At 39.7% G+C, this 13,558-nt stretch overlaps 1 protein-coding gene across 1 annotated transcript; it reads left to right on the top strand.

Annotated features, from left to right (window-relative positions):
* Positions 1–2,898: 2,898 nt before the first annotated feature.
* Positions 2,899–10,049, top strand: LOC110063508 (rho GDP-dissociation inhibitor 1-like). Its single transcript, XM_020770503.2, has 6 exons — positions 2,899–3,140; positions 3,599–3,903; positions 4,010–4,096; positions 4,345–4,421; positions 6,829–6,892; positions 9,553–10,049. Exons 2-6 carry the CDS (start codon positions 3,726–3,728, stop codon positions 9,747–9,749), a joined length of 603 nt encoding a protein of 200 aa, XP_020626162.2. The 5' UTR covers positions 2,899–3,140; positions 3,599–3,725; the 3' UTR covers positions 9,750–10,049.
* Positions 10,050–13,558: the final 3,509 nt, after the last annotated feature.

Below are 13,558 nucleotides of genomic sequence, written 5' to 3'. Positions count from 1 at the left end.
ATACTAAAACAATTAGACCCTTCGCCCTCAAGGGCCACGGGTCAATAGCCCATATGGCTTCGCCTCATGGGCTATTGACCCGTCGCCCTTGTGGGCTATGGGTCTAATTGTTAATTAGTCCTGAGTGATAAAATGCAGACATCCATACAACTGAAGACCATGCAATAAGACTTCAAGTTCATCCCTTGTGTTCATGTGTCCATGTGTCCATGTGTCCCGAGAGTAATTTGGTCACCACACTGTATAGACTTAAGTTTTGCATTTCACCAGAAAATTTTAAACAGAAATGTCTTTTACTGACTGTTGGCTTGGCCCCACTGGGGTATGTACCTAGTAAGTGTCTAAATTTGGGTTAAAATAGAAAGCTGAAGCAGGGAATTGGTGTGTGTGACTTATTGTAAGGGTGCTGTCATTTTTAATTCTTAATTTCAACATTGTTAGTTTCTTCGCACCAGTTGATTACTATTAAGCTTCTTGTTCATGTGATTTTTGTTTGAAAACAGAAGTGATTACCATGTCTGAATATTTTCAATGAGTTATTGCTATTTGTTATTAAAGGAGCTCAGTCTCGGTGTTTTTTCTTTTCTTTTTTTTATTTTGTTTTTTGGCCACGTACAAAATCTCCTTTAAATGGAAGGAAACCTGAAAATAATAGTTTACTAAGATAGAAAAACATCAAAGAGATAGTAATAAACCATAAAGGAACAAGGATGGCAAAGATTGACACGGATTGCAAACGACGAATTTGAAAAATTTAGGCTAAACTTTTCAAAATGTGTAAACCGTGACAGAGCCCCTTTAAACTGAGCTTCGACGTTCTTTTAAAAAAATTCTTATAGGGAAAAAGTGTCTATGGTTCTGTAGTAAATCCATATTGTCTATACAGTCAAACAGTTGAGATGATTTGGCTTTCGCAAATCCTGAATGTTTCAAACAACAACATTTCTACTCCCAAAAAAAGTATGTGATCATTTTTAGGATAGGGTGATCTTGTCATAAGGAAATTCCATTCAGCACAGTTTTGATCACTTTCCATTAATGAAGTCACTCCTGAAGAGATCATTTGTGTAACTTAATCAGTCGCGGATCTAGGAAAAAGGGTGACTGATTACGAAACAATGAGCGTCAAAGGTGCAAGCTTCCAGTGGACTCCGGGACATGCTCCACTGGAATTGTTTTGGATTTTAACTCCCTAAAGTTCCCTTTTCTGGGTTTCTGAGTCTTCTGAAAAATCTGACCGATTTCCGTAAAACGGTATGGATCCGCGCCTGTTAAATTGCTACAAAAATACCTTCCGAACGTTGTGGACTGTGAGCAAGAGCTGCAGGAGGAATGTCGTCACGCGGCGTTGCGTGACAAAGCTGATATGCAGGCGTCAGTCAGATCGTCTAAAAAACAGTTAGAAAACGTACATCACGTTTTAAAAAAATAAAAAGAAAAACAATCAAGTGAAGGTTTTCCCAAGTCCTGCAAACTGAGTTTTTGCTGTTCAGTAAACAGACTGACTTGCGCGCGCGAGGACGGTCAGTGAAGTGAATTTTTTCCCTCTATCGACAACTGAACCTTGGTTTGTGATTTCTTAAACGTAGCACAAATAATAATTCTTCTGAGAGAATCTCATGTCGAAAACAAATATTTAATATACGGACCAAAGATTTGAAGATTCGTGTACCACTATAGTCGTGGCACGGTGCCATAGCGTATGGGTTCTTCCTGTAAGGGATACGTTTTTCGATAGCTACACTGCACCTCTTTTCTATATACCTCCAATGGGGAAGCCTATGTATCTTTTCCACTATAAGCCATTAGGTAAATTGCTCGAGATATTTTGAAACAAACCGGCCTTTTAATATCCAGTTCTGAAGTTCAGCTGGTAAAATCCCTACCCTTTTATATACCTCTCTGAGAAAGGTACCAGTTTTGGGCCGCTGAAGTCCCGGGACAAGAACCTAGGGTACCACTTTGCACCATGCACCAGAGCCAACCTCGTTTCCACATTCCTTTTTCTTCACTCCTAAGAGACCTGGGAACGAGGTTGCTCCCCCGGGGGGTACTCTCTTATTTGGGCTATACGGGGACGTGCCGCTGGACAGGGTATGGTTTTTTGGCCTCATTGTCCTGAACAGGGTATACAATTTGACTCGCCTCTGTCCCAAACAGGTTCAGAACCTGTCCTAAACATGGTATGGTATTACGAGCCGAGAGACGTTAACCGGCCATTGCAAGGTCATCAATCACCATCAGATCATTGTCGGTATCCTGTCGGTATCCTTTAATATAAATTATTTTTCCACTTATCAGTACTATAACAAGCGCGCATTGACAGAATAGATCGTACCGGTAGATCTAGTTTCTTTGTGTTTCTTTGTCCTACACAGGGTGGGGTTTTTAGAGTATTTTTGTTTTAAACAGGGTCAGGATTATAAACCCTCAGCGGCACCCCTATACCCAAACATGGGTCAAGTACCCCCCCCCCACATCTCCCCCCTGGAGCTGAGTGCAGTGCGCTTTTTTGTTGTCGTTTCAAGACTTTGAAATACTTGTTCAGGATTTACATCAACATAGCAATTAAGAAATATAATCAGGGTTTTTTGATTTAACACGATATTACTTTCAATCTACGCAGCTCCAAGTTGTCGTCAAACTCGCCGGGCGCGGCGCCCACTGCTAACCGCGGTCAGCGGCTTTGGTTTCCAATCTTTCGAGGTCGTGCTCGATCGTAAAAACTTGGCGACGAAAATAGCTACAAAATAAATTTCTTTCTCTCTTTGTTTTGCTTCGTTGTATTGAGTCCCTGGGTCAAATCAGAATAACTAATTCTATCGCGTTTTGATGGGCTTTGATCGTGCGAGTGAAGGAAGTCCGTGCCAATAACAGTTTATACTTCATGTAGTGTTCACGACAAGCCATTCGAGATTAGACATTCAAATAATGCGCGTACCAATTTTATTTCATTCTAACTGCCCGTAGTCCTCCTTCCTATTTTCTCCCGAAAAGGTAATGGTGGTGGTAAAAACCCGTGGTAGTTCAACAAAACACGTGACGGATGTGTGACGGGGCGTGACGTACTTCTGATCAGATTTATAACGACTTGGCGCCTGCGACTGGCCGATAGTGGATGACACAACAGCAAATATCTTGTAAGTTATTTTTTTGTACAACCTAACACATGCTACCATGCGAGCAGAGTCTCTGCGTACAGTTCTTTGTTCAAAGAAAAAGCTTAAACTTGAGATTTCTTATTTGTCTTATTTGTATGTCCACACGACACTTTGCAAATATGTTTTGGAATTCAGGTCCAAAAAATATGGAAACTGAAAATTAAAGCAGAAATAGTAGCCAACCATTGGCTCGTCACGCAATCTTTGAGTGCCTGTTTTTGTAAGGTATATTCGCCAGCGCACTTTGTATCTTTGCTACACAGAAGCAAATTGTTTCCCATTTTATCAGAGAAACCATTTCAACATAAACATTGTCATTGTTTCCTTTGATTACTGGAAAATTATTTCTACGTTACCAAGAAAGCAATGTGCTTCGGACCTATCCTGTAGATAGAAAGACGTCTTTCATTGGTCACTTTGCATACTCGATATTTCAGAGATTGTGATTGGTCTTGCTGATCACGCATTTGACGTCACGGGGTGGTTCTCTTTACGAAGAACAGGCCAAGTCGTGAAGGCATCAGGAAATATCCGCATTTTTCAGTTTGTGTATCAAAATTTACCATGGCGGACCCTGCGGAAGAAGTTCCAGCTGCAGTAGATGATGAAGAACCAGAAGAGACCCCTGGTTATAAGGCACCAGCTCAAAAAACTCTGGATGAAATTAAAAATTTAGACGCGGATGATGAATCTCTGGTGAAGTACAAGGAGCAACTTCTTGGAGCTGCTGCCGCCGCCAGTGGTAAGTTAAAAGTGATCAGCTGACATTGTTCGTTTAAGGCACAAATGTTCTCACGGATCCTTAAAGACCTCTTGCCAGCATGTATTTTGTTATTATTATTTTTCAGCTGGCGATGATGGCGGACCCAACGTGCGGGTTTTAAAGTTGACGGTGCTTGTCGAAGGTCGGGACGATATCGAACTCGATCTTAGCGGTGTGTATCAAAATTTAGCACATCTTGTCATTAAAATTTGTTTGCCTTTCCCATCTTGCAACAACTTTGAAATTTAGCTTTCTTACTGCCATCTGTTGTCTTGATTTTTTGTTCGTCAATAAACCACACCGTGCGTGACAACTTACACAGTTCAAATCGAACTAGCAGAAGTACTGAACGAACGGAAGGTAGTGAATTGTTTTGATCATCTGGAGTTCACTGCATGGTAATCTCTACTCGTTTTATAGGAGACCTAGCCACTCTTAAAGACAAGCCTGTAACTTTCAAGGAGGGAACAAGTTATAGACTTAAAATAACGTTTAAGGTGAGACTTAAATTCCTGAGTTTCGATGTGGAATTAATGCAAAAGTAATCTTAATTTTAAGTTTTTGTTGTCCATTTTATTGAGATTATCAATTAAGTTATTGTAAAAATAAGATGGGAAAATTGACCTTCGTATTAACCTTTTATTTTGAAATTACTTCCTTTCCAGTCTCGCTGTTGCTTTTGTTGTGTCTTTGGTTTCGACGTTACCTTTGGGATATATGGGATGGCCATAGTTAATTGCTTTGTTTAAATGATGTTTTACAACACTGCAGTTAATTAAGCTCAAATTAAGCTCGAATTGACAAAATGTTTAAAGAGAGGCTTTTTAATTTTTGTGCCTGCTTACTTGAAAACGAAATAAATTTGAGATTTTCATATTGTTAATATTGTTGCTGTGCTCGAGAAACTGTTTAATGTGTTTGAATTGTCGTCGAAGACCAAATGTGTAGTTTGAGAAAATATCCATACCTCCCCCACAGAAGGAATTTTATATAAGACCCCCACCCTTTCAGGAATTCCAATTAATCTTCATACATTTGTTTAAATTTTTTGCTATTACAGACCCTCCCACCCCACCCCCAGGAAATTCCAATCCCCTCTGTTTGGGGGAGTATCAATATTTTCTGGATCAGCACAATATGATTGAGAGATATGCATAGAAAGATTAGGGCTAGTGTAAGAAATGTGTTGTTATGAATGTTGTTTGTCTGTTTCTAGCATCATGCCTGTGTTGTTGGACAACATACCTTACTCACATGCAACGATTATAACTGGACAGTAACAGATACACTGAAGTAGGGCAGGTTACCTGAACAGGGCATCTGAACTTCCCCCTCACCGTACTCTTGAAATCCAGTTCTTACCCCTTCCTTGGTGGGTGTAGACTGCAAAACAGTATCGCAGGTGGTATTCGAGTAAAAGGTCTGGAGCGAGTATAGGCTCGCAAGCTTTACGCGCGAGGATCATGCTTACAGTGCTTTGCGCCTTCTAAATAGGGAAGAAAACACAAATGTTTTGCAGTCTATGGTGGTCCCACCTCCTGAACATGTAACCTTCTAGAAAGGCACTCTTATGGTTTTGCACTCACTCCTTCTAGCAAATGTCTCATGTTCCAAACAAATCGCACATTCCTTTCTCTCCATTCGCAAATAGTAGTGGGATATCATGTGGAGATTACTACAGAGGCAATCAGCGCCAGTCATCTTCTAATAAAAAGCCAATCACTAGCTTAAGGGGCTCTCTTCAGGTGATAACTATGAACTGTACTGCTGTGGGTCACATTAAAATCTGTGGCAATTCTTTCAAAATAAAGGCACAATTCCTAACTTGGTTTGAGATTGTACTAAGATTTAGGAATACATCATCTTTTTCACTGTGAAATACACTACAGCTTCTTGCAGATAGTTTGCATGGATTATTCCATGTCTCACACAGTCATTCAAAAGCCACACTTAGTGTGGTAGGCCACGCTTCAAAATTTTTCAAGGTCCAAAGTGCTCTTCCAGGATTTGGAAGTGTGCTGTAATAATTACTGGTCTATGTAAATAGCTGTTGGTTTCAGCAGATATTAGTGTGGGAGGAAAGAATGCATGATATGAGCCCAAAAGGCAGCTGTGTAGGAGGCTTACACCTCTTGGTGATTTTTCTATTTCACATTGTTGCACAGTATTGGTTCCCTTAACCATGGAAATCCCACTTCCTGTCCTCTTATCTCCTGTCCCCCATAGAAATCCTGCTGTTGTCCCCCTTCGCTTCACCAGCAACAGCAGTTTTCTCTATTTATTGGTCTGAAAGCAAACTGAACTGAACAGCATACCAATCTTCTTGGGTGCAATACTACCATAAATGGAATGTTTGGTACATTTAAGGTCATAGATAATTCATGAGTTATGTCAAAATTAAGTTTCCATCTCTGTATTTGACAATCGCTGTACCTTTCTGCATCTGCTAGTTACTTGCAAACTGTGATAGATTACGGATTACAGATAACAAACTTGAAAAATATAATGATAATTTAAAGATCAGCTCAGTTTTGCATGTAACTGAGGCAGTTGCAAAATTAAAGCCTGAAAAACAAATTTGGGCTTAAAGAGGATTGGAACTCAAGACTTCTGTGATACTGGTGCAGTGCCCTTTCCAACTGAGCTATTCAGCCAACTGGGAGCTAGTCACGTTGTGAGTTTGCCAGTGAAGATACAATGTATGCAAGGAAATATATGAAAGATCATATATTTGAACTGCAGGATAAAGAAATAAAGCTTGTCACATTTTTGTATGCAACTTATAAATCCAATTTTGTCTAGATGTGCCATGACATAGTTCCAGATTTTATCGTCGTGTCTATTGTCAGTGTAGTGATATGAACAGGTTGATTGCACTCAGTTAACATGGCTGTTTTTGTTCAGGTCGTGCGAGAAATTGTGGCTGGTCTTAAATTTCATCAAGTGTTGTACAGGAAAGGAATACGAGGTAAAACAAACATATAACCATAAAAAAATATTTATATGGTTAATTAATATTGTTGTGTTAAATAGTTAGAGCATGGAGTGCACACTGCAGGGCCTAGGATTTCAAATTTCATTGGTAACACTTTTTCGGTTCTGCGTCCAGTGATAGTGGGAAACGATTGGTAACAGAAAATTTTTGTAACAAAATTTCATGCTTGATTTGGGCACAAATAAAAGAAAACAAAAATAAAATTGTGAATGGAGAAGGAAATGAAACGAGCGTTATATAAGCTTATATGTACTCAGTGGCATGTATCTTGCCTTACCCAGTTTATAAATGAAGTGATGTTCTCCGTGTCAGTTTCAAAATCAGTGCAAAATTACCTCTTCCCGAATGTTTTTTTCAAATTTCATACTTCCTCTTCTTCGCAGTGGATGCCGCTCCGCATGCAAACTCCACCCCATGGTTCCCCTCGGTAACTTGACCCCTTCACCCCGCAGTTCACCTTACGTCAGCCAGTTGTCTGCCACCTTAATTCCATCCCAGACTGCATTGCACAGTGTGTGCAATTCAGTCTGGGATGGATACAAGACGCAGACAGGTGACTTGAAACAATGTTTCAGCTTCATCCATAATCAGAGTAATAATCAAATGAATTGCTCTACTTGTTGAGAATTAGAACGGAAAGAAAAAAAATTTGTATCAAATTGTGGCAACGCTGAAGATATCTGTGGCAAATGGTTTTTCAGTTCCGTTTTTTCTGAATCATGGTAATGACACCGTACCAGAAATGATCATTAGCGTGAAATCCTAGGGCTTGCAATGGTCAATACATTGGAGCTTGAATTGAGAGGTGTGGGTTCTCGCACCTTCCCTGATTAAGGGTCATTGTACTGTGTTCTTGTGCAAGACGGTTTACTTTCACAGACTGGCAAAATGCTGGGAGTATGTTATTATTACCCAGTGATGAATAGGATCCTATCCCTGGAGGTTGGAGACATGGTGCCTGACAGGGTGTGAATTTTGGCCTTGCTGCATTCAACACATTATGTGCACCTTCAGGGTTCTCCTGAAAATTGGAATGAAGCAGAAAATGAATTGTAGCTGGCTCTGAACATGCAGAACCTCCAAAAAAAAAATCAAAAGTGACTATGAGCCACTGAACTCGGAAAGTGAATTATGAAAGGGTGTTGAGGCCACCATACTGATTTTGTCATAATCCATTGGTCAGTGGTTCCACCTCTAGGCAATCTCTCCTGTTTGCAGGACTCAAAAAAATGTTTTAATAATCCAGCTTGCCCTTTAGGCAAGTAACTCTCAAATTTTGCCTGCCCAGGTTTTCAAACTCATTAATAATTCATGACCCAAAAATGGAAGTCATTCACTGGCATGTTGGAATGCAATAAACCTGCCTGATTTGTTTGCAGTCTTCTTAGTGTTGAACACTTTCTTGTTCGTGTACTTGCTTGCTATTTCTTGAATTACCTGCCAAGTCTCTTTGTTTTTATACAAAAATCCTTGAATCAATGTTTTCAATCCGTAGAGGGTCATGTTCAACACCTTGAATGTTAAACTGCATCTAGCCTAAGTAAGCTGAAAAATTACAAAAATTGTTTTGAAGAGAAGCGTGTAAAATTAAAAACAATTTGGCTTCTTCGTGTCAGTTTCATTTGGACACAGGCACAGTGTTGACTTTGTTAAGCCAGCAAATGGATTTGTTGGAAAAAAGTTTCAGTCAGTGAAAATGTCTTCATTTGAATAAAAACTATTTTGTCCAGGAACGCTGAAAGTTTTTTGATGACTTAATTACTAATTTCTTTTAAATAATATTAATAATTTCAGCAGCAACCAAGTACACTATTTCTACCAGAAAACTTGTATGTTTTGTCGATGAGATTTGCCACAAGGAGTTAGCTCAGTGGATTTGTTCATTAAAAATGCTGGAGAGGGCTTCATTTTTGCTGTAGAAATATACAGCTTCTTTTCATGTACAGCTTCTACAGCTGTACACCTGGGTGGAGAGACGCACTTTTTCTTTATGTGTAATAGTAGGCCGAAGCTTAATAAATAAATAAATAAACATGATGCAATGTCCTCAACCAGGGCTCAAACCCGAACCGCTCAATCCAGAGCTGAGGGCACTAACCATGAGGCCACTGCAATCCAGAGTACTGTTGTTGTATTATAACTACATGTAAGGCCTGTTCCAAATGCTGCTCTATTCATGCGCCAAACCTAACTGATGAGTTAAGTATGGCAGAAGAGCAGCATTTGGATCATTTTGGTTCAGAAGGTTAGGTTTGGAGTGGCAAACAACTGTAAATTCGCCAGGATCTGCCAGGATCTACAGCTGGGGTGACGGCTGATTTATACAGCATTCTCCCCATGTGCCGAACCTAAATTATACATAAATATCTGTTATGTGTTTTTCATATAACAGCACTCGTCATTGGCACAGCTGATGATGATGATGCATGATGATGCACAGCTCAGAGCATGAATCAATTGTCTTTCAACATTTGCAATGCAAAAGGCAAAGTATAGTTAACTTTGCACACGCTATAAACTTGCATCAGTGAATTATGATGTGTGTAAACTTATACTGTGTTTATGCTGTGATGGTGCAGCTTTGCTAGCTGCCATAATACTCCTTGATTAATGAATGACTGGTTTTGTTTCAGTTGAGAAGAATTCCTTAATGGTGGGAAGTTATGGTCCCAAAGCTGAACCTCACGAATATATAACACCAGTTGACGAAGCTCCCAAAGGGATGCTCGCTCGTGGTCATTACACAGCAAAGAGCAAGTTTTTAGATGATGATAAAATTGTCCATCTTGAATGGGAATGGTCATTTGACATCAAGAAAGACTGGGAATAGCATGCTTTTCACAAGTCAAGATGTAGTTCAATGTTTTTTGTGACTGTACTGTAGAAGGCCAATCTTTTAGGTTGGATTGCAAAGCTCTGCAAAGTCACCAAGGTGATAATGTTTGAGTAACAGTAACAACGAAAAAATATTAAATGACTGTATAAAGCTGTTTTCAACTATGTCGTGTAGCTTGCCCATTCTCTGCTTGCTTCAGTGAATCCAGTAGTGATCAAAGTAAAATTTCTCCCTCTATTTTCAATACTTCCCAAGGATACAAGTAATGTGATTAATAAAAAATAATAAAGTAAATGACATTGTCTTGATGTATTGCCATATTTTCAGAACAAACATTAAACCTATGGAAGAATTAATGTTTTAATCATGCCTAGAGCACTTGATGTGCCCAAAGAACATCTGTGTAGGAGGCTAATGCTTCTAGGAATCCCATTGTTGATCATTTTCAGTAGTCCTTGAACAGAGACAAAGTCAAAGTCAATCAACGGTTATAATTATTATTACTGTCAATTATTTAACAGGCCTCTGAGGAATAAAAAAATTGATTGAGGTCACACCCGTGGGTTTTGGTGCGCCAGTTTCAATTTTTCTTTCACATTTTTTACCCCCTATCACCATGGTAACAAGGACTTAACGTGGGTATTTGGACGTATGGGTGCAGTCTTGTTTTGAGGATATTTCGGTTATTTCCCGGCGTTTTGAAGAAAACAGCCGATTTCTAGAACTACAGCAAAATAGATGATCACAATTCCAAGCCCGCTGATCCCCCCCGGGGGGCATTTAAAGGACATTTGGCATTTTGTTTACGGAAGGTGGCAAATGCCCCACCGTGGAGCAGTCGGGGCATACAAAATCCCCATAGTGGGGCCGTGAGAAAAGTGCAAATGCCCTATCTAGGGGATAGCGTCAAAATTATTGCCCCCGTAGGATTGTGGCCCAGAGGCCAAAGCCTGAGGATGCATTGATAGTACTTCCCGCGTATAAAGAAGTAATGAAATATCGGTAGCGTCTGTAGTATGCAGATCGATCCCGATTTGAAGAAAGTAAGCGCCCATGGTGGTGTTCCCGGTTAATTTTTCGTGAAGTCGAGCTAAGACACTCCAATATGGCATCGTGAAAACATTACTTACAAATTTAAACTTGATAGTCCCCAATCCACCTCTGAACAATTTCTGTTAGAATCTTCCAATACAGGAAAAACAATTGACCCAAGAAAAACAATAAGCCTCAACTCAATGTCCCAAACAGACAAGTACAACGGAGCATGCGTGTACGAAATTGCTTCGCCTCTTTAAATACAGGTATTCCCCGCCTCTCCCCACCCGCCAGCAATTTTGACGGCCATTCCGTCAGACGTTGGAATTTCATTGTTGATTAAACGAATTCATACTCCTTATTCCAAAATGGCGGCCAATTTATTATTCTTTTGTTTGCATGTTAATTGGCCCTCTTGCCTCATTTTCACTTCAAAATTCTTTTGTATATTGTACATGTTGACGAGGCAAAGAGGACTAATTACCATGTAAACAAAAGAATAATAAACTGGCTACCATTTTGGAACAACGTGTATTGGCACCCTGTTCATTGTTCAAGCTTACTGAGCTATTTAAATATTTTCCTAGCTGTTTCGAGTTTTGATCATCAGTGAAGTCTTCACATTGTGGTGGAAAATATTTGAAATAAGATCACATAAGATTTCATCGCAATTTCCGCAGATTTCCGACATACTATTTGCTTACCCAACAAAAAGCTGAAAAATCGACCTGTGACAAGACCCCAAAACGAAAAAAGGTGTACACAGATTGCAAAACTTTGTCCGGAACTTTCTTGCCTTCTTGCGGTTCGAAATCGCTAACATCTGAAAATTTTACAGTGTACGATCAAAAGTAATTCTTTCTAGCTTAGTTTCCGGCATTGCAGTCTTCAGTGGATTTTTGTACCGGCGAAATGAAAGAAAGTCAAGAAATCCAACTGTCCAATAACTGTTTATGCGAAATTTGGGGGGCGTATTAGAATTTGTATATGTGTTTCGATCAATCCCACGAGAACGAGAAGAACGCCTTCGTTGAAATGTATTTTTCTCCACTGAGTTCGTTTGATATCAACTGTCCTGCCCTTTATTTACATGAAATGGCGGAATAGGGCACGCGTACAATAGTGAATACCCATATAATAATCGTAAACCCCAAAATCCCACCGATCAGACATCTTAATCTACTTAACTCCTAAAAATACCTCTTGGAACAAGCGCGAGTCGTCCAAAAAAGCATAAAAAATGCAGGAGGAACATTTTCCCCTCGCTAGAAATTACCATGTCGCGAGCCTGATTGAAGAAGTTTATATGTCAATCGATCTTATAGTGGAATGAAAAAATGCAATTCGTGCAAAGCAAACATTTCGCGTGCAAATTTTGTTTATCTTTGACTGCCATAAAACCCTTAAATTGAATCTTAAATTTTTCACCGAAAAAAGATTACAGGCTTTACATACAATGCTATTTTTTGCAGACAAAGCGGCGTTTTACAAATTAAACAGTTGTTTGTGTCTGCTAACTTGTCATACTTGACAGTTACTTTATATATCCATGTTCATCACACTGCTACAAATCTTTTTTTGACATCGGTTCTGCGAATTTTGTGGTATGTACGTTCAGGGGGCAGGGGGTTATTCAGGTTCATCAGCTATGACTGGGAGTTGTAAATCAGGCCAAATTGTTGGCCTAAATCCACAGAACATAGCCTGAAGAAATGTTCCAATTGTTTGATGTGAAACGTGAAGGTGGGCAGAGAAACCTAGGTTGCACCTTTTTTTAACTCTCCTCAAAATTAAAATCCTTACAAACATCGCCAGAAAACGTCATTACAAATTTTCTTTGAACAATAACAGTCCTTCAAACTGAAAATAGCTCTTGGCATCTCCCTGTCACTGCTATACGTACATGGGTATTCTCCCCGGGACATCAAGATTATAAAGTGATCAACGTTTCCATCATTCTCGTCAGCCGTCTTTTGGACAATGGATTGTTGCACTGAGCCCGGAGGTGGTGGGGGGGGGGGGGGGTACTTCCAGAAAAATCTTGTGGGGGTGTGCGGCCCGCCTCCCAAAACCCTTACTCAATTTAAGACCAAAATCTGCGATTTTCCCTGCCCTATTTATGACCTGACCAAAAAGTTGATACTCTATTTAAGACCAGTCCCTTAAATCAATTCCCTGTTTCAGAACTGTCTTATAATTAGTTACCTACAAGTAGTTCAGACCGATATTAAGGCATTGTGGAGGGCTTTTGCTGATGTTCTTATTGATAACGATGGAAAAGTAGCTTCTCCTAATAAACATACCGAATTCAAGACTAGAGTGCAAAAACCATACCCTATATTTAAGACCAAAATAGCCAAAATAGATACCTATCTTATGGCCAAAACGGCTAAAACCATACCCTTTGGGGCCGCACATACCTATATAGGCCATAAGCCACATAAGGGAGTACCCCCACCCCCCGGCACTGAAGCGAGAAATTAGGCTTTCTGTTTATACTCGCACTTTAGTTGAAAACTGAGGGACTGGGGTTCAATACAGATCATTGACTGGCGCTTGCAATGAATCCATAATTTAGTCCTTTTAGCTCCACCTGGCAACATGTTTAAAATAGCAAAAAAACCTAAAATGGCAGAATAAAGGACAAAGAGAAAAGATAAACATTAAAAAAAAAAATTTCCGGCTAAATCCTTCGTGAAAAACAAAAGTTGTCAGGAAATCGTTTCCGGCTCAAGTCTGGAGCGTAAAGGGCAACATGGCCGTAACAG

Source organism: Orbicella faveolata, unplaced genomic scaffold, assembly GCF_042242905.1.
Source record: "Orbicella faveolata isolate gen_17 unplaced genomic scaffold, um_ofav_v1 contig_2, whole genome shotgun sequence".
Classification (NCBI taxonomy): Eukaryota; Metazoa; Cnidaria; class Anthozoa; order Scleractinia; family Merulinidae; genus Orbicella; species Orbicella faveolata.
The sequence above is the reverse complement of the archived record's forward strand: the minus strand, read 5'-3'. Positions and strand labels throughout refer to the sequence as shown.

Coding starts and splice junctions, on each gene's coding strand:
- LOC110063508 (XM_020770503.2), top strand. CDS start 3,726: ATGGCGGACCCTGCGGAAGAAGTTCCAGCTGCAGTAGATGATGAAGAA. Junction 4,097..4,344: donor TATCGAACTCGATCTTAGCG/GTGTGTATCAAA, acceptor CTCGTTTTATAG/GAGACCTAGCCACTCTTAAA. Junction 4,422..6,828: donor GACTTAAAATAACGTTTAAG/GTGAGACTTAAA, acceptor GTTTTTGTTCAG/GTCGTGCGAGAAATTGTGGC.